A 21,065-nucleotide genomic window follows, 5' to 3' on the forward strand; every position below is an offset into this window, starting at 1 on the left:
AGAATGACATGTCACAATGATAATATGCAGTGGTACCTCTGCTTACGAACTTAATTCATTCCGGAGGTCCGTTCTTATCCTGAAACTGTTTGTAACGTGAGGCGCCATTAAGTGTAAGCGTGCCTCCTGCGCACGATTTCTGCTCGCATCCCGGGGCAAAGTTCACATCCGGGAGCAACTACTTTCAGGTTAGCTACTTTCAGGTTAGCGCAGCTCATAACCTGACGCTTGCGCAACCAGAAGTGTTCATATCCAGAGGTACCACTGTATGTTGAGGTTCATTTTCTGTTACATTAGTTAAGTTGAGGTGATGTACAGGTGTAACAACCAGCTCTCTCTTTTTCCTTTTAGCAGCAGCCAGCCTGGGGAGACTGTTTTGATCAAAACAAACAGGAACCGCCACACATAAGAGGTTCATCCTTTATACCTAGTGCCATCCACTCAGCTCCACTGCGAAGGACTTGTAAGTAAATAAGTCAAGGTGGTTGGGGCCAGAAGCGAATGTGACTTTTAGGTAAAGGTAAAGGGATCCCTGACCATTAGGTCCAGTTGTGACCGACTCTGGGGTTGCGGCGCTTATCTCACTTTTTGGACGAGGGAGCCGGCGTACAGCTTCCAGGTCATGTGGCCAGCATGACTAAGCCGCTTCTGGCGAACCAGAGCAGTGCACGGAAACGCCATTTACCTTCCCGCTGGAGCGGTACCTATTTATCTACTTGCACTTTGACGTGCTTTCGAACTGCTAGGTTGGCAGGAGCAGGGACCGAGCAACGGGAGCTCACCCCGTCACGGGAATTTGAACTGCCAACCTTCTAATCAGCAAGTCCTAGGCTCTGTGGTTTAACCCACAGCGCCACCCCCTTTTACCTTAGTATAATAAGACTGCTTTCCAGGAATGAATAAGTCAGTGGTTACCACTCACCCCGGGCCACCAAGAGACATTATCAGTTCAAGGACACACTTCAGCCAAGCAGAAGCACTTCAGGAGGATGTAGAGCAGGAAAGATGTCCTTACTGAATAAAAGGATAAAAGGAAAGTTTTGCTAACCCAGAGAGATGACAAACAAACAGCCAGTCGTTTTTCACCAAACGCTTCTCAATTTCAGTCCTTTTGCCCCTTTCGAATCCAAAATAGGCAGTGGCACTTTAGATTCCAATCCCAGCCCTTTCGCCACTGTTTTCAAGGAAGGCAAGGGTTCCAGTGGTTCCTCAAAAGCAAAGACAACCGAACAATGAAACCAATGACTCATCTGTGTCCTGGGTGGGGTAGGGGTCATGTCTCCAGCTTTCTTCCCACCTGGCAAAAGTCTGCAGGACCAATAAGGGTGTGGCAGACCCAAGGGCCAGAAAGAGAGGCCCATTTTTGGCCCCTGGGCCTCAGAGTCTCCACATCTTTCTGTGGCCTTGGTTTAAAAGGAGAGTATTACTTTTGTGGGAATACATTCAGAACAGAACGTTAAGCAAGAAGTCGGTGTTAATTTTGCACGTTTTATTATCTGTAATCTGTAAGGAGATATGAGCATATTGAAATCCACCATATGTTTGAAAGTGTTATTCTTATTTGTAATTTGTGCCAAAATTCTTTCTGCAAATCAGAGCAACTTATTATTTTAAATGGAGAGGTTTTTTTAAAAAATTGTATCTTTGTAGCAAATTTAATACTTAACAACTTTTGTACTAGTCAGAGATACAATCCTTCATACACTTACCTGTAAATTAGTCCTGTTGAACTCATTGGGACTGCACTATATATAAAAAGGTGTGTTTATACACATACATACACTGAGACCTACTGTATATTACCTTTAAACATTTTTTCCCTTCCCTTTAGCTCTTCCATCCAGATCTGTCTCAGTGGATGAATCCAGGCCTGAACTTCTTTTTCGACTAGCAGTGGGTGCTTTCTCAGTATCGGTACTTCATATTGATCCTTTGCCACCCCCTGAAACGTCACTGAACGCCAGTCCACTTACACCAATGGCACAGGATTTTTTTACCCGCATAGAAAAGGTTGATCCAGTTAAGTTTCCAACAGAAGATTTTCTGTCCCTCCGAGAAGTATTTGCAAAGGCTTGTTCACATGATCACCTTAGGTACAACTTTGCTTATTCATCTGCTAACATAGCAAACAAAATGCATAAATTCTGTGACAACGTGAGCTTGCTCAGTAAATATTTGATGAGTGTTGTTGGAACATACTTGAGAGGCTAAGGTATACCTGGTAGATAAAGGGATAGTTCCCACCATCCCTTAATTATTGCAGCAGCAGACACTGTAGATTGGTGGGGTTGTGCCTGGTGCATTTCAAGTCACCACCACAAAATAAGTTAGAATTCTTTTTCTCTCTATGCAGGATTAATTATTTATTTAAAAGCATTTATAAAGTGCTTAATATTTGTAAGAGCTCTAAGCAGCGTACAGTGTAAGGATAATTAGTGTCATTCAAACACAAATACAACCTAAAGCCAGTAAGACAGCAGCAGAAAAGCAAATGAATATGGGAATTCAGGAAATTTACACACATTAAACAGATTCCGATCTTATGGATCAGGGAAAGGATGAGTCTTTGCAAGATGTCTGAGTTAACTGATGGTTGCTGCTTTGTGTAAGCACAGCTGTTATTTCTCTATGGAGTCGTACCTTGGCTGCCAAACACCTTGGAACTTGTACGTTTCGGCTCCCAAGCGATCAAAAACCAGAAGTGAGTGTTCCGGTTTTCGAACAATTTTCGGAAGCTGAACATCCAGCATGGCTCCTGCAGCTTCCAATTGGCTGCAGGACGCTCCTGTAGCCAATCAGAAGCCGTATCTTGGTTTTCGAACAGTTCCAGGAGTCGAACCGGAACACATTCTGTTCAAGAACCAAGGTAATTCTATATAGGCATTAGAAGATTCGTACTGAAACATGAAAAATATAGATTGGTGTGATCACAAGCAGATCTCTTGAATAATTTCAGATTCAGAAATTCATTTGCCCTCCAATGTGCACACAACTCCTACAAGAAGTGAGGTTTGCCATTGACTTTAGTAGAGGGTTCAGCATCCTGTAGCATTCGCAGAACTTCTTTCTTGAGTGAAAATAATGATTACCCTTGTGTGTGCATCAGCTGCCAGAAAGCTGCTTTAGGGCAATGTTGTTTTGGAAATCACTGCATTTAATTTCAAAAGTTTCCTACAGTGGAGGAAGGACATGGATGTTTGTTTGGCAATGTGAATTAAGATGTCACTAGTGTGGGGGTATTACATAAATAAATTATTTTCCTTATTTATCTTGTGCCTTGCAGTTTTAACACATCTTTGTATGTTTTGCAAGGAATTAAGCATTAGCATGTGTTGGAATAAGATTGCAAAATTGCATCTTTCTCCTTATTTTATTTCAGTGACATTGGCAATTTAATGACTGTTGTATTTTTATGATATTTTAAATAATTTCCAATGCAGAATGACTATAGGTGTTCAATTTATGCAGTTTTATACCATTGTTTCTCACCATAGGTTTATAGGCACAGACATCAAAGTGTCCTATGAACAGAGACAGAGATCGGCTTCCCGTTGTTTGAGTACAGATTTATATATTGGACAGATGGAACTTCTGGAGTGCCTCTTTTCCATGGACTCTCATTCTGACGTACCTCACTATACAGAGGTAGAAATTCTTATGACTTAACACAAACTATTAAAATGCATTGCAAAAACTTTTAATGCTCCAATAGTTCTGTCCTGTGAATATTTGCTTTCAAGTAAACTGAGTTCATTGGCCAAGTGTTCCATAGGAATGCTTATTTGGGGAGGAATTCAATGTCACACTTTTCCAGATGGTCAATCAGCACAAGCATTTCAGCTTGACTGGCAGAATGAATCCCCCTCTCCTCCCTTCACATGCTGTTCTGGAGGTCCTTCTGACACCTCCACACTGGGCCAATTTTGCAGGGGTGGGGACGGACCGCATTGCACTAGTGGCAATCCTTGCATGGGCTTCCACTAGTGGGACCAGTTAGTTGAACCTGGCGCTTTGTGCCACAACTGGAATTTTTCAGTAACTTGAGCCATTCGATTGGAAACTTCACTTTAAATTAGGCTCGGAGATTAAATATCTCTTCCTTCAGGTTATGTGGGAAGGATCTCACATATTCCAAGCTTTTGTACTATGTGCCATAGGTACTGTTTGTGGAATTGGGGTCACTCCATGTTCTGGTATTAAAGGAGCAGTTGGATAGCCCGAGTGCATGTTTTATCAGCACTGTAGCTCAGCAAGAGTTTCTCTTGTCAGCTGCAAATGATATATTTTCATCCCGAGGGCTATGTCCAGTGTTATCGCCTGTGCTGACAGAAGGTTCTTTGCTCCAGCAGAGGCTTCTGTCAACAGAATGGAGAGAGGTGATTTTTGCTGAGTTATCCTCCGCCCGCCCGCCCCCTCTGCGTGTCCCCAAAATCTGCTCCAGAGTGTTGGGGACTATTTAGAACAGTGTGGCAGGTGGCACAGCACTGCAGGTGAAGAGGGAATCAGCAAAAAAAATTAACTTCCCATTTCTGCTGGCAGAAGCCTCCGTTGGATCAAAGGGCCTGCTGTCAGTGCAAGGCTACAGCTACTAGGATATAGAAAAGTTGGCTCCAGGTAAAGGTCGTTTTTGTTGACCCCGGTGATGGGGTTTAGGGATGCCCCTGGTGCATAATACTCCAGAATTACTCCATCCCTTTCAGGATGCTCTTGACATCACTGACCAGAGCATGATAAGAAGATCACTGGTTCTGCTGGACTACTTCCCCTTTGTCTTTTAAATTTCCCAAAGTTCCATATTCTCTCTTTACACATCCAGCTGGTAGTGTAAAGAGAGATGGCATCTTGGCAATACAATTGTTGCGTCACTGCAAGTTTCTCTAGACAACTCATAAAATGTCAAAAAATACTGAAGGTCTGTAATGGATTAGACCACAGCAGATCATCTGGTAGAGAAACAAATTAAATGAGGTGACCTTCTAGTAGATAATTTTGTCTTCCTCCCTAATCAATGTATTTGCTTTCTGTAGAATTGTAGAGTTGGAAGGGACCCTGAGGGTCATCTAGTCCAACCCCCTACAATGCAGGGATTTTAATTGCTTGTGAAATATACTTGCATTTCATCACTACCCTTTATTTTGCTATAGCTGCTAATGTTTAATTCTGAAAGACAAGGAAACAAGCTGCACCCTCTCTCCTGCCTTCAGCTCCATTACAAGCACTCGGATAACAGAGGGCCTCAGGTAGATTAGAATATATTATTTCTTCTTATCTTTTGAATAAAAACAATTGAAATCTTTATTCCAAGTTGTGTGTATGTAGCTCTGTGGAAAATTCTGTATTTTGCCACTGACTATTTATTTTACTTTTTTTGTGACAGGGTAGCCAAGGGAGATTGAGCTCTGTCCCCCAGAAAGCAGATTTACAAATCAAGTTGAGTCCAGCTTTCTGTGAATTAGATATCAGCATTGTGGACAGACTAAATTCACTGCTTCAGCCGCAGAAGTTAACCACAGTGGAGATGATGGCATCACACATGTACACCTCCTACAACAAACACATTAGCCTGGTAAAGTAATTGTAATTTTATCACTGATAAAAGGAAAATGACAAGATGGCATGTGGCAGCTTTTATCTGTCAGGTTCACACTTCCATGTTAATGATTTAATAAATAATTTTACAGTGCATGGTTTTGTCCCACTCAGAAGTTGATTAATTGCAACTCAGTGTGTGAACTTCATTGAAAAGTTTAGGGAGGCGAGATGGAACAAAAGTTATACCAGTGGTATTTGATCTATGATGAACGATTTTTTTGCAATAGAACAGCTGTTTGGCTTCTCTTGAAGGTGGGAGGCGATCCAAAACTTTGTAAGATGTGAAATTCAGCTGTGTCTGTTAGCCAGCAGAATGGACACCATTGCTGGAATAGATTCTTCCTTTCCATGCACACCTCCAAAATCCACTCCATAAAGTTTGGGGTGTGTGCTCCAAAGAAAATTTGGAAGGGGGTGCAGTGGGCTGTAGGCAGGAAGAGTGGGATGGGAAGCTCTATTGAATTGATGAAAACCCACTCATGTGACATTGGATGTTGCCCCTTAAGTTGCATTTTTTGCCCCTCAGAATTGTTCTAAAAATATTTGTTTGCCCTCCCCTTACTTTGCAATTGTTTCAGCACAAGGCATTTGCTGAAGTTTTCCTGGACGATTCCCGTACTCCTGCAAATTGCAAAATGTCGGTACAAGTGACTGCACCAGCTTTGAAGCTCTCAGTTCGCTTCCCAATTCCTGACCTGCGGTCAGACCCAGAACGAGGACCTTGGTTCAAGAAGTCGCTTCAGAAAGAAATTCTTCATTTAGAATTTGCAGATATGGAACTCAAAACCGAGTTTACAGGAGGACCAACTCCAGAGCAAGTTAAATTAGAGCTCACTTTTAAAGAGCTAACTGGTAAGTGAAGGGGTCTCTATTGGTTGCAATAGATGGTTGTAGCCAGTGCTTTTCGTTTGAGGTGCCATATATCGATAAAAGTGCAGTGGATGCCAGCACAAAATGGCTGTCATGGGAAGTGAAAAAAAGGGTTGCTGGTACTCAGCACCACTTAGTACTGTTGCACCTACCCACCCAAAATCCTGGTTGTAGCTATGTTGTTCCTGGGCAATATGAGGGACCTATTAGTAAGATGATACTTATTTATTGTTCCAGTTTCTGTTATTATAGGAATATTCAGATTTTCTTCGGAGACAATGGAAAGGAAGACAGTTTTTATATATATAGCATATACAGGGAAATTTGCTTGTTACTTCTTTTTTTGCAACTTTAGACAAAGCCCAATAAATCTTTGGCATTTGAGACACAACTGTTACATGATAATTAGAGATATTTGGTTTTCAGTAATCATAGTAGTTTGCAATTCTCTTTTGATGCCGGAGGAGTTCACTATCTAAATTATTTTCAGAGCTAACAAGGAGCTACTTTTCCATTCTTTGTGATGGAAAAGGAAAAATTGTTTCAAAAAGGCTGATTTTGTGTCACTGCTAAATGAAGAATGTAATCTCTTCATGATTAAATGGCTATGCAGTTAGTCCTAGGCATGCACAACATAATCTTCTCCGGTTTCACCATAGCATCATTTGAAGAAGGCAAAGAGGAATCAGCTGTACAATTTTTTCAAGTTTCCAGTGGTGTAGTTGGAGAGATGATCTCATCAGACAACTTTGACTGGCCACGGTAAAACAAAATACTATTTGTTCTCTGTGTAAATCCTAATCACTTATGATGTGCTGCTGCTGAAAAAACTGTAACTGTTTAGAGCAGAGTTAAATCAAATCTAGGTTGTGTTGGTCTGGTAATTAAGTACTCTTGATGTTGGAATGGTGTTTTTCTCCCATCAATGATTATGACCTGAATGTGACCGCTCTTGCTCTTCCATAGACCCAAGGCCATCATAACCACTACTAAAAACATCTATAATATGTAGACATTTAAAAACTATTTTTGACAGTACTTAGCAAAACAGCAGAAATAACAGAACTATAATGAAAAGACGGCAGTGTGGGTCTCATTTGGAAAAGATATTAAATATCTGAAATAAAATGAGAACACTCAGGAGGAGGTTTTATTAATCCAGCATAAAACCATGCTTGTCTCTTTCTACTGCAGGACTAAGGGTTACTAAAAGTATTCTTATTTCCACCATTATAAGCATGTCCAGTTTCTTAATATCAGTTATATAGTCACGTCTAGTGTTTCAGTGCTGCCCAGGAGACTGGTCTTCCTCACTCTTAATACACAGGGTTTGGAACTGCAGAAAGCTGAGAAACACATATTCCGCCTACTTAGGGGAAGTACATTTATATAACATGGAAATAGATTTTGTGTGTGTCGGATATAGCTGTAGAAACTTTTATGACAACCTTTTCATTGCCACAAAATGCATAACTATTTCTGGAATTAGTCACAGTTTCCTCTTGTTTGACTATTAGGATTGTACTTAAAATAAACCCACTGGCTGTGCACTCCATTCTGGAAAGGATAGCTCCTGAGGATGAAGAGGAGGTTGATGGTCATTTTCAAGAAGAGGAAGAAGGAGGATCTCACTCCCTGAAGGATGTGTGTGATCTTAGAAGACCAAAGCCATCTCCCTTTTCCTCACGTCGAGTCATGTTTGAGAATGAAGAAGTAAGCACAAAGGGCTTATCCATATGGCATTTTTTTGCATCCCGTTGCTGTATTCAGTTTCAACAAATAATTAGCCATCTTAAATTGCTCAACTTACGCTGTTTGGTTAGTTGGCATGGTCTCAACAAATCACGGCAAACCATTTCCCCAAGGCAAGGCTGTGTAACTTACATGAGCATCTAAAAACGATATGAAGTAATATGCTGTTATTTACTCTGTTGTTATTTCCTGTGTTGTTTTTAGCTGCTCTGTCACTGCATTTTGTACAATGCACTTTGACATGTTTGAGGAAGGCTAATAATAACCACAGATTATACCTGAGATGATGTTTTTATTTCTAGATGGTGATGCCAGGAGACGCACTGGAGATGACTGAGTTTCAGGATAAAGCAATCAGCAATTCTCATTATGTACTGGAGCTCATGTTACCAAATGTGTATTTAACATTCCCAAACAAGACCTTTTATGAAAAGCTATATAATCGGTAAGTATAAGCGCTAGCTTTCATGGTTTGCGTGACCCATGATTTGGATCCAGAGGAGGCCTTTTTTGAGCAGAAGGCAGGGGAAAGCTCTTTCCACCACTTCCACCCTACAGCTAATGCCACCTCTCACTTCCCTTTCCTGCTTTGGGCTAGGATCACCTTTCTTAGCCCCTTTACAGGTTCCACATAATGCCTGTTCCATAGTTGTAATAAATCCAAACAGTCAAACCTCGGTAATCAGTTCCCAAAGACTGCTTGACTTCCGAAACCTTCGACAACCGAGGCGCGGCTTCCGATTGGTTGCAAGAGCTTCTTGCACTCGAGCAGAAGCCACGTTGGGTGTTCGGCTTCTGAAAAATGTTTGAAAACCGGATCATTTACTTCCGGGTTTTCGGCATTCGGGAGCCAAAACGTTTGAAAAGGGTGCCATTCAAGAACCAAGATTTGACTGTATTCTAGTCTGCCCAGCCTGTTGACACCAGGCAGGTGCTTTCAATGTAGTCTTTTGGGTGCCTGCTTTAGACATTTTTGCTTAGGCAAGCCCATCCAGATACATAGTAGTTGATGTGCTTCAATCTTTTCCTGTTACTTTTAATTCTCTCTTAAATGTTTTTAAGTATTTGTTTTCAGCTTCGCATCGGTAATTTAAATATTGCTTGTAAACCACTTAGGTGCTTTACTGTAATCAAGCGTCATACACATTTCGTTAAGTTAAATAAAATAAAATAAACCCATTATCAGTTCATTTTTCCAGATCACAGACCTGCCTTTGTTCAAGTTCTTCCAGGTTCAGATTAATATATGCCTGTATTTTCCCCCTTTCTAGGATCAGTAATGATTTATTATTGTGGGAACCCACAGCTCCATCTCCTGTAGAAACATTTGAAAATATTTCTTACGGTGTTGGACTTTCAGTGGCCAGCCAGCTGATCAACACATTCAGTAAAGACAGTCAGTTCAAATCTACTATTCACTATGGTAATATACTATAAACATCTTACTAAATTATTATATTTAAGCATATAAAAGTCCAAGTGTATCTCTAATACAGCTGAAGCTACTGAATTGATAGAGGGAGAAACTATACATAAAGGGGTTACTTGCTGTTACTGAGGGAAATTTTAAAATCTGCTTATTTTTAGCATCCTTATTTTCTAAAAAATGTGGTTTCACTTTCTGTGATAAGCTGTTTATTGTGGATGGTTAAATATTCACTTGTTTTTTGCTTTGCCTTTTGTAGATGATGATAGTGGGTCTGAGGAAGAAACACTCCAATATTTTTCCACCGTTGATCCAAACTACTGTTCCCGGAGAAAGAAAAAAACTGAATCCCAGAACAGGAACACGCAGAGTTTTCTGTCCGTTCTTTTGAACATTAACCATGGATTAGTGTCAATATTCACTGATGTCAAGGTATGACATCTAGGGTGAGAGAACCCATAATAGCTTGACTAGACTTGTGCTACTATGGTAGCACGTTGATCGTTCATAGTATGTTAAGGATGATGTTGGTTTTTGTTTTAAAGGATGGGATTGCTTCAGATAAAGTGTGGACTAAGCAGAGGAATCTTTTCAGACAACCTATAATTCTCTGATTCTTTCTCCAGCAGGACGATGGGAGTGTATGTGAAGACAAACATGGGGAATTTTGGTTTGAATTCAGTAGTGGGTCGCTGTTCTGTGTGACAAAGTATGAAGGCTTTGAAGACCAGCATTACATCTGTCTCCATTCCAGTAGCCTCAGCTTATATCATCAAGGTATGAAATGTCAGTGTAGAAATAATGTTTGTGTTCCAAGCTATAAAAAGGTAAGAGGTTGAGTAAGGGAGAAAATGAGTGATTGTCATCTAGCAAGTTATACAAAACCTTGACAGCTAGGGTTTGTGGGCCTTACAGTTTGAAGATCAGTGAGAAGCAACTCCTCCTTCCAATATATGTTCCTCAAATAATTTTGATTTGATTTGATTTGATTTAATATTCTAGAGCACTTGCCTTTCAGTCCTCCCCCCCAATTACAAATATATGAATCCAAATTGGGAATTATTACTTCTTTACAAATGTAAGTCTGCTGCAGTCCAATTTATCCACCACAACTGCATTCCGTAAGCATATGGAAAGAAATGTACTCATAATATGTCTAAGGAGCTAGTCTTGGTGCTTATGTGAAACACAGGAGGATGAATTGCTAATGACAACCAATTCAGAGCTGACATATAGAAAGTTTTTTCTAAGTACACCTATGGTTGCAAAACCTTCTGTTTGTACATTAAGAAAGTTGTGTTGGATGTCTGCAGGTATTTCTGAAGGCCGCCTTTCCTAGAAGAGAACTACTCCAAAATGCATTGTTCTGTTTTTAAAATAAGTATAGTATTTCCGTTTGTCAGTATACATAACAGAAGAAATTGCTGACGATTGATAAGATTTTAGAAATCTTCCCTGCAGTTTTACTTAACAAAGTTTGGGTGTTTAGAGCATCAGCCAGATGTTAGCAAGTTTTAGAGTAAAATATGTGGATTTTTTTTGTATCTCAATTCAAAATGTCTTTGAAGGACCATCTAACCACAAAGCCGTCTTTCTGCAGGTGTGGTGGATGGAGTTGTCTGTCCATCTGAAGTAAGGCTGCCAAGTGCAACGCCACCCCATTGGTTAGAGCCTACTATTTACTTTTCGGAAGAAGAAGGTCTCAGTAGGGCTTCCTCAGATGGTGTGGGAGTGGACTGCTTAAGCATGCTGTCTGTTGCAGTTAAGATACAATCAAATAAGTTGGAAACCAATACAAAGGTTTGTATTTAGAAATTAATATCTATATATCTATATCTGTATATGCTCTGAAAGTATTTACATGAATACTTTGGATGAACTTGTTTTTGTAGGAGTTTTTAGTTGCTGTTGGACTAAGAGGAGCCACTCTTCAACACAGAGTACTTCCTTCAGGTTTAAGCTGGCATGAACAGGTATGTTAATTTGCTAAATGTTCTATGGTCTATCTGGAGATTATTCTGGAGGGGGGGTGTATGTTCTAACTTAGAATATTCCTACTGAGTATTGGAGTTCCTGTAAGCTTGCTTTGTGTGGCTCAGTCCTGTATAACTGGGAATCCCCATCCTTCTGGGTAAAATATGCCTTTACAATAAATATATTATCCATCTCTTCTCCTTTTTATATAGTCAGCAAAATCTTTCAGTGACAGCTGATGTTACCTTACTTGATTAGAACACAGTGGGCCTATCTTTACACTTTTGTAATTGTAGATTTTGTATTTTTTGAACATTTCTGATGAGCCTGTGTTGGGATATAATCCTCCAGCTTCTGTTACAACTTTTCACGTCCATCTCTGGAGTTGTGCCCTGGATTATAGGTAAGCTAAACAAATAAAGTGTTTGTATCAGCCTATTAAGTCAACTGTTGTCCTGAACCAGTTGCTTTAATATTCAGTTTGTCAAGTTTATTTATGGTCACTTGAATTTCTGAACTGCTTGCTTTCCAAATATGTTTCAAATATTTTTATTTTTTTATTTTTGGGTAGGCCTCTGTTTTTGCCAACTAGATCACTTCTTACCGTTGAAACATTTAGCATTTCAAGTAGTGTGGCACTGGATAAATCATCTTCTACTCTCAGGTAAAGTTTGTTAAGAACTTTAACAAATCCCACATTTAACTTATATTTCTTTCAACACTTACAAAATTGTTGGAACATGTAATTCCTTTAAAAAACATCATTTTTGTTATAGAATAATCTTGGATGAGGCTGCTTTGCATCTGTCTGACAAGTGTAATGTTGCAGTGAACCTCCAAAGAGGTAAGTGCATTTCAGCTTTTAAAGGGATTCATACAATTCCAAGTAACTAGTAAGGATATTAAAAGGTGCTTTTATGTTAAACAACTGTTAGCTGAGCGGGACACGATTGTCTGATGTAGCATGATGGAGGAAAGAAGCTTTGTCGTTCTGAATTTCCCATGCATGTGATTGTTGTCCAGTTATGGTCAGCATATCAGAATCAAATAGCCAACTTGCATCCCAGTATATTAATGAATTCTGGATTTATTGCTGGACAACTGTAAAGTTGTCCATGGAAGCACAAGACAAAATTGGCCACTAAAATAGTCATTCTAAAATCATTCCCATTCATAAGACAAAAAAAAGCAGATAGAATCATAGCTGGGGTGGGGGCGCTGTCTGCTCATTTTCTGTAGTTTAGAAAGGGCTTGAGCTTCAGTCGTAAAACAGTCCATCATCATGAGGGCATTTGAGGTCTTAAATATGAGGCATAAGCAACAATTCAGGAGTTTAGCAGATAATTATTTTGTTTTCTTCAGATTATGTTCGAGTTATGGACATGGGACTCTTAGAACTGACTATAAGGGCAGTGAAACCTGGATCTGATGGAGAGAGAGTAAGGAATTGAGTTAAAATATAAAAGCTAAATTATGTGTGGTTTAAGTTTTGGAGCGTGTGTGTGTTTTTAAGTAATAGTATAATAAAGCTTTGGACTTTGAGATACTTGTTCAAAAAAGTGTGATTGAAATTGACTTTGGCTTTTAAACATACTGGGTCATTTTCTAAACACATATGTCTGGTTCCTTGATCGTACATTCAGGACTGACTTAAGAAAAGTGCATCTTCTGCTGGTGTCGGACATGATTTTGAATTATTGTCTGTTTAGAGTAAGCCACGTTTTGAACTCCATTGTTCCAGTGATGTGATCCACATTAGAACATGCTCAGATTCCTGTGCTGCGTTAATGAATCTTATCCAGTATATTGCAAGTTACGGTGATCTGAATCCACCTGCGAAGATAGAGAATACTTGTGGAGCGACCAAGCAAAATGTTAAGGTATGAAAAGGCATCACTGGACTAGATCACTTTTGTAAAGTTGAGAAGCAACACTCTTGTAACAAACTAAGCTAGCATGCATCACAGCTACAGATATTTATCAAGAACTACACTGTATTTCCTTTATAAGTTTAGATTGGTGTATTTCTTATCTTCCAGGCAGATTTCTCTAGCCGGCCATCATCCCAAGGTCCAATCCTGGCAGAAGCTGACCAACAGATTTTACGGGATTTAATGAGTGATGCTATGGAAGAGATTGAAACCCAGCAATTTACTTCCCTCTCTAAGCCACAAGCGAATGGTAGATCTTTCCAGGTTTCTTCTGTTTTTAAAGAGATGCCATTTAAATACAGTATTTCAAATGAATCCTGTTAAATTAGGGTTGCCATACACCTGGAATTTCCCAGACTTATGCGGAATACTGCTATCTCTAGCAGTGTCTGGGTGGAAATCAGAAATATTTCCATGAAAATCTGTGGGCAGTGCTGTTTTTCCCGATTTTCCCTAAAAGTAGCTCAAAAACGGTTTTTGCAGATTTGCCAAAAAAAAAAGCTGAGCAACTCTGGGCAAAACTTTTTCTGTCCTGATTTTCACTGTTTGAAATCTGGCAACCCTGTGTTAAATGCCTTCTGCTCGTACTTCACCTGCTTAATCCTGATAGAAATGTCTTGTTTCTCTTCTCCCAGGAGTTTTGGATGAAAAGACACAAACGCCAGCACCAACTTGCTCAGATCTCTTCCTGTTTCCTGATGAAAGTGGGAACCTCTCTCAGGAGCCAAGTCCTACTTATGCTTCATTCACTCCCCATATGATTAATGAAGCGATAGGAGATGTACCTTCTGAAAACGATGACTTCTGTATTCTTTTTGCACCGAAAGCTGTTGTCTCTGTAAGGAAAACCTAGTGTTAATAAGAAATCTAATGTGAGGGGAAAAAATACCTTTTAAAACTCATAGATCTGGAGAGCTTCTCACTGAGTCATCCTTTTGGAATGTGACATGACAAATCCATGCAGAGCAGGTTGATAATGCAATTGCTAAACGACCTTAAAGGCAGTTGCTCAAATTGGGCAATAACTCCAGCATGCTGTATATAGAGAGAAATGGGTAGTTGCCATATTGTGCAAAATATAGCATGAAGTCTGCTGCTATATGTTATATATGCATTAGAAGTGCTTTTTTTCAGTATTTTTAATGTTAGAATTAGAAGTTATCTTAGGGCAAGGGAAAGGAGCCCTTCTGTTTGATGAAAGCAGAGTCAGGCTAAATCAATAGAAAATGCTAGCCCCCAAATTTTACCTATGTTAGTCTCCAGCTACCTTCTAATTAGCAGAATTGGTCATTTTGAAGGCCGTTCTTCCTTGCCACTGGCCACAGGCAAGTGCCTATTTACAAACCTGCAGTAAACTTAACAGCTCGGAGCCAAGCAATATTTATAGTTTTGCCACAGAAAAACAACAACAAATGGATGATTTTTTAAAAAAATAAATAGCATTTAATGTGCATGTAACCTTTTAGGATAAAGTAGAAGAGCCAGTAGTGAAAACGATGGTTGATGATGCGATCCTGATAAAAGAGAACCATTTCAGTCTGCCGGTAAAGAAGGCAGACACAAACAAAGGGCCATTGAGATTTCCTATCCCATTGGTGCGCTACGTTGTGAAAGAAATCTCACTCATTTGGCACCTTTATGGGGGAAAGGACTTTGGAAATGCACCCCCTACGTCTCCAGCTAAGAGTTACATGTAAGTACTTCTGGTATTAGTTTATTAAATTCATACCATAGGGAAAAGATGCATTTCTCTTCAAAACATAAAACTGAACCCCGTGTCCAAGTGAGGGGTTGTTTTGCCCTTTCTCATTTTCTCTTCCTCAGAATAGTCCATTGCTTTTCTCTGCATTCCACTTCTTAAACATGGCAGAAAATTGTTTGTTACCTTCTTACATAGGAAAAAGATGCATTTGTCTTCAGAACATAAACCCACTGGGCTAGTGCATAAAGGGGGGGGACCCACTTTAGCTTAGTTCCAGCTAGACTTTCCCCTCCTCCACACCTTCAGACAGGGTATTCTGCGAGGAACTGGATTTTTTAAAAAAATGATACCGTTCACTGCAGCTTTTATTATCCCCCCGTCCCTAACATGGTTTACGATTTCTTATATGCTGTCTTGGGAGAACTTGTATCCTAAAAGCAGGATATTAATAATTGTAATAAATAAAATGGATATTATTTATGTGTCAGGACATCATCTCATTCAGTTTCCCCTGCAAGTGGAAATGGCAGCTTAAAAGTATGCACTCAAACATGGTTTTTTTCTCTTCCTACCTGGCATTCCCTTGAAGCATGTGATTAATTGTTGGTGGTAAAAGGAGACAATGTACTTTCAGTGAGTGTATTCTGAAAGGTTTGGTTTTTTTAAAAAGCCACTTTACATTTTCCTAATACTTATAGAATGCTTGTCTATTGAGTTCTTTTGAAGAGGAAAATGCAGTCTGGTTAACAGTGGCAGCAAGTTGATTTTCTTTTCTTTTTTTACTCTTCAGTTTGTTTACTATTTATAAAAACATTTATAAAAATAACATGTCTGTTATTGTGTTGTTTTGTTTGTTATGATAAAATCTGTTGAAACCCTAATAAAAATCTTTTAAAAAAATAAAAAAATCCTCGCCTTACAAAATGTCAGAGTAGTGTTGAGAATACACTGAGAATAAAGGTTATAATAATACAGTCGCACCTTGGCTCCCAAACGCCTTGGGAGTCGAACGTTCTGGCTCCCAAACAATAAAATAAGGAAGTTTTTCTTTTGGAAGTAGAACATCGGACAGGGCTTCCAAGGTTTCTGATTGGCTGCAGGAGCTTCCTGCAGCCAATCAGAAGCCGTGCTTTGGAAGTCAGAACGTTTCAGAAGCTGAACGGACTTCCAGAACGGATTCTGTTCGACTTCCGAGGTACCACTGTAATACAGCACCAAAAGATGACCAGTTGAGCACTGAAACGGTTGTTGCAAGCCAAACTTAAAGTTTAAATGGAAAAACAATACCCTTTCTCCTATTCCAGTAGTCCTCAGAGCTCTCCTTCTCACACACCAACAAGGCATGGGCGCAACACAGTCTGTGGTGGAAGAGGAAGGAACCCAGATTTCTTGATGGAAATACAGTTAAGTAAGGTAAGAATAACTGAAATGGCGACAGTTGTTCTTTATTGCTGGGAAGTTCTCTACAACTGATGGGGACCGTATTTGCCCATTTGTTTGGCATACAAAAATACAGAGGCAATGTGACCTTTCCCTCAGGCTCTAAAATCTAAGGACCTTTTTGTGAGCCATAGCAGTATATACTTGGACCTTTTGAACTTAGAAAGGGCAGAGAGTGGAATGGCCATAGCTGGTGAATGGGCCACAGCTGGAAATAGGCACTCCTTGCCACTGAAGCCACCTGAACTTATAAGTGACAACTCTGTATCAAGAAGCATTGCAAATGCTACAGGGGGGGACATCTTAATAGACTTCTTGCCTTTTGCCTTTCCTGGTTATAAGGTCAAATTCCAGCATGAGGTATATCCATCTGGCGAAGCAGAGTGTGAGGTCAACCTGCTGGAGCAACCCGTGTCTCGTCAAGTGTTTGTGGTTCAAGATCTTGAGATCAGAGATCGCTTGGCTACATCACAGATGAATAAATTTCTCTACCTCTACTGCAGTAAGGAGATGCCTAGGAAGGCACATTCTAATATGGTAAGGCCGTGTAACAACTTGCTAAATGTGGAAATGATGGGGCTGAGAATAGATGCGGCGTCCACATGCAGCATAGAAGTATGTGTTCCACTAAAGTTGTGTCTGACCTCCACTGGGACTTGAAAAACAGTCCATAAAAATTCACATACACAATGGCTGCAACCTTTACTGCATGTTGCATTGACTTAGAGTGACAGCAATTTTGACACAAGTTCAAAACACCCAGTTAGAAACATATCAGTAATGATTCTGTTGTAAAGATTCTTTATCTTTTATATATGCTGTCAGAGCAATTCGCAAATATACATTCATTTTTATTCAGCTGTTCTTTCTCTCTTCACTTGTTACTTCAGTTGACGGTCAAAGCTTTGCATGTTCGTCCAGAGTCGGGCAGATCACCCCAGGAGTGTTGTTTGCGAGTGTCATTAATGCCACTTCGTCTCAACATTGACCAGGTTGGTTTAGCAAGCAACACTTCTTAGGAAAAAATATATATATATAGAATTTATGCAGTGTAATGATTCCTTAATCAATCATTCATTCCTATAATCTGTTGTAAACATTTTGTGGGTGTGAATTGCAAAGTTGTGATTTGATTAAGTTTGCAACTATAGTTGTGCAAAGTTACTGTTATTGCATAAGTAGCTTGCTTCAGTGGAAGAAAGAGAACCATTTATGAAGTACAGATGGTTGTTGTTGCTATTTATTGAATTTATTGGTTGTTTTCTCTTGCCAAAGGTAACCCAAAACAACTTATAGCCAAAATGGTTTTGTTAATCATTGGAGAAAATCTCATAATCATGGTGGGCAGGGTATTTAATGGATGGAGGTTCCTCCAGGGATGTATGTTCAGTGTGTATTTTTGTGCCTTGTGCACAGTGTATCTTTGCACCTGCTTGCAGGCAGTAAGGATCTTTTGCCTTCATTGCAACAGTGCTTCTAGATGCAGCACTTTTATTTTCCTCAATATGAATGGAAAGCATAGGAGAAAGTAAAAGGGGCTCATGGGAAACCACCACAACTCAACCTAACCCTTCCACTCATGGAGCCAGTAGCTGCCTGAGGGCCTGTTTTGCTCTTTCTCAACTTGCCTGGCTGGCAGCCCATTTACTCTCACCCATAGTAGTTGATGGGAGCCATTGAGAATTGAGCCAGCCTGTGTCAGAATAATCCATTCCTTTTCTCTGCATTCCCCTTTTTATCATGGCAGAAGATTGGCTTATTATAGGCGTGTGTGATGTATATAAAAATGCAAAAACACTTTCTCTTATCCCTTCCTTCTGTTGAACTCAAAAAAGTGTATTAACAGGGATGGTCAAGCTGTGTCTATCCTGACGTTGCTGAACCACAGCTCCCATCAGTCTCAGGCCGCATAGCCAATCACCCAAAGGTAATGGGAGTTGTATTTCAGTAACATCTGGAGGGCCACAGTTTATCCACCCCTGGTATATAAGGTGGTTTCACTTGTTTGTGATTTATATGCTACTTTTATGTTTCAGGATGCCCTGTTTTTCTTGAAGGATTTTTTCACTAGCCTGTCTACAGAAGTAGAAGTCCTAATGACTCCAGATCCCGAGGGTAAATAATTTGTCCTTTTTTGGGAATGAATTCATAGAAACATATACATGGACAGCAGAGCTGCAAACAAATAACTCTTTCATTGGCAGGCAGCCTTAGATTTCAGCATTCGTGTATTTATCTGTTTGCAGTTAAGAAGCCTCCTGGTGCAGAAGCAACATGTACCTTGCCCAGGCACCACAGCAGTTTCAAAGAGCCAAGTCCAGTCATTTCTTTCTCCTTACACAAGCGAGCGAGCCAGAACGGAAGTGTCGATTCTGTGGATATGCTCAATGGGGATGACCATAATTTTGCGCACGAAGAGGCACCATTCAGTGACCAGCCAATCTTTTTCAGGTACCTTGAGACGTAGATCACAGGTGGCTTCGGGTGCTGTTGGACTCCGGCTCCCATCAGCCACAGCATGCATGACCAATGGGCAGGAATGATGGGAGCTGTAGTTGAGCAAATCTGGAGGACCACAGATTCCCCCCCTACCACCACCTTAGATCCATGAGATGTTCTAGTCTAGAGAAGTTACAGTCACCTCTAATTTCACACATTTGGTAAACTCTTAATTTCTGCAGTCCAGAAGCATCTATTTTATAATCAGTGGACTTCTTCCATCGGTAGCCCCAGTCCAGAACCCTATGTAGCAAAGCATATACAGTGGTGCCTCGCAAGACGAAATTAATTAATTCGTTCCGCAAGTTTTTTCTTCTTGCGAGTTTTTCGTATTGCGAAGCACGGTTTCCCATAGGAATGCATTGAAAATCAATCAATGTGTTCCTATGGAAACCGCCTTCAGACCAGGTCCGGGGACAGTCCTGGGCAAGGACAGTCTTCTGAAGGCTGGGGGGGGGGGACAAGGGCTTTTCTTCCCACCGCCAGCCTTCAGAAGGCTGTTCTGAAAGCTGGCGGTGGAAAGAAAAGCCCTTCTCCCCACCTCCCACCCCGCAAGCTCCGGGGACAGGAGGGCTTTGCTGCCAACCGCCAGCATTTTAAAAGCCCCCGGGACAGCGGAGACTTCTCCGCTGTCCCAGGGCGATCTTAAAATGCTGGCGGGCGGCAGCGAAGCCTTCGCTGCCAACCCCCAGCATTTTAAAAGCCCCCGGGACAGCGGAGGTCTTCTGAAGGCAGGCGGTGGGCGAAAGTCTTTGCTCCCCCCCGCCTGCCTTCAAAAGCCGTCCGGCTTCTCCGCTATCCCGGGAAGGCAGGCGGGGGGGAGCAAAGACTTTTGCCCCCCGCCGGCCTTCAGAAGAGGTCCAGGACCTCTTCTGAAGGCCGGAGGGGGGCGAAAGGCTTTGCTCCCCACTGCCAGCATTTAAAAGAGGTCCCCGGAGATTTCCCTATGGGCTTTCTTCTTGCGAAGCAAGCCCATAGGGAAATTCATCTTGCGGAACGACTCAAAAACGGAAAACTCTTTCGTCTTGCGAGTTTTTCGTTTTGCGAGGCGTTCGTCTTGCGAGGTACCACTGTATGCATGTATATATAAGGAACCTCCTGCATATGTAAGGCTATCCATGAGCAGTGGGGTAAAGATCACAGTCCTTGCACTTTTAATAGCATCCCTGATCTTGACTGCATTGATAGTGAGTGGTTAGTGGGTGTTAGTGGGTGAAAAAGAGAGAAGTGGAAGACTGCGTGTGCGCACGTAAATGCACCTGCATGTAAGGGGGCAGTTGTTTGTCTTTGTGCCTTCTGTGTAAGGTTGGGAAGGATGTGTGTATTAAACAAACACTCATTAACGTAAAAAGGGGTGCGGGGGATTTCAGCCTTAGCCACACTCACTACTGAGTCTGGTCCCGTCCACTGGAAAGTAGCTCCTGGGGGTAAAAAGATTGCCCACCTGATGTTTAAGCTCATCATATTCATACTTCCCCCACAGTGTATATTATGTGACTGTTTTCATCTGATGCTAAAGTAAAAAGATAGTAGGAAATACAAGTTTCCTTCACAGGACCAAGCCTTGCTTGCATGTAGTACAGTCGTACCTTGGAAGTCAAACAGAATTGGTTTCGGAAGTCTGTTTGACTTCCAAAATGTTCAGAAACCAAAGCGTGACTTCTGATTGGCTGCAGGAAACTCCTGCAGCCAATCGGAAGCCTCAGAAGCCCCTTCGGACATTTGGCTTCCAAAAAAAAGTTCAGAAACCAGAACACTCACTTCCGGTTTTCGATCGTTCGGGAGCCAAACGTTCAGCAACTAAGCCGTTCAAGATCCAAGGTATGACTGTTTTCTTAAAAATGCTACACAGTAGAACTGCACTTTATTTTTCCTAAAG

General features: G+C 40.9%; 1 protein-coding gene across 3 annotated transcripts in view; it reads left to right on the forward strand.

The window, feature by feature from the left end:
* Positions 1–21,065, forward strand: part of ATG2B (autophagy related 2B) — a 41,447-nt gene that overhangs the window by 15,477 nt on the left and 4,905 nt on the right. The window contains exons 10-36 of one of the 3 annotated variants that reach the window (XM_081857646.1): positions 352–463; positions 1,832–2,093; positions 3,495–3,645; positions 5,145–5,240; positions 5,378–5,566; positions 6,171–6,444; positions 7,122–7,224; positions 7,980–8,175; positions 8,517–8,659; positions 9,486–9,637; positions 9,900–10,072; positions 10,270–10,417; positions 11,241–11,440; positions 11,533–11,613; positions 11,911–12,017; positions 12,186–12,278; positions 12,391–12,458; positions 12,977–13,053; positions 13,324–13,494; positions 13,654–13,795; positions 14,181–14,383; positions 15,012–15,238; positions 16,552–16,660; positions 17,030–17,224; positions 17,578–17,679; positions 18,724–18,802; positions 18,934–19,138. In XM_081857646.1, the coding sequence (XP_081713772.1) occupies positions 352–463; positions 1,832–2,093; positions 3,495–3,645; positions 5,145–5,240; positions 5,378–5,566; positions 6,171–6,444; positions 7,122–7,224; positions 7,980–8,175; positions 8,517–8,659; positions 9,486–9,637; positions 9,900–10,072; positions 10,270–10,417; positions 11,241–11,440; positions 11,533–11,613; positions 11,911–12,017; positions 12,186–12,278; positions 12,391–12,458; positions 12,977–13,053; positions 13,324–13,494; positions 13,654–13,795; positions 14,181–14,383; positions 15,012–15,238; positions 16,552–16,660; positions 17,030–17,224; positions 17,578–17,679; positions 18,724–18,802; positions 18,934–19,138 (4,058 nt within the window). Of the gene's footprint in view, positions 1–351; positions 464–1,831; positions 2,094–3,494; positions 3,646–5,144; positions 5,241–5,377; positions 5,567–6,170; positions 6,445–7,121; positions 7,225–7,979; positions 8,176–8,516; positions 8,660–9,485; positions 9,638–9,899; positions 10,073–10,266; positions 10,418–11,240; positions 11,441–11,532; positions 11,614–11,910; positions 12,018–12,185; positions 12,279–12,390; positions 12,459–12,976; positions 13,054–13,323; positions 13,495–13,653; positions 13,796–14,180; positions 14,384–15,011; positions 15,239–16,551; positions 16,661–17,029; positions 17,225–17,577; positions 17,680–18,723; positions 18,803–18,933; positions 19,139–21,065 lie in introns of all 3 variants that reach the window. The other 2 variants (XM_081857645.1, XM_081857644.1) reach the window with 2 other exon arrangements.

Source organism: Podarcis erhardii (assembly GCF_964252035.2).
Source record: "Podarcis erhardii genome assembly, chromosome: 1".
NCBI lineage: Eukaryota > Metazoa > Chordata > Lepidosauria > Squamata > Lacertidae > Podarcis > Podarcis erhardii.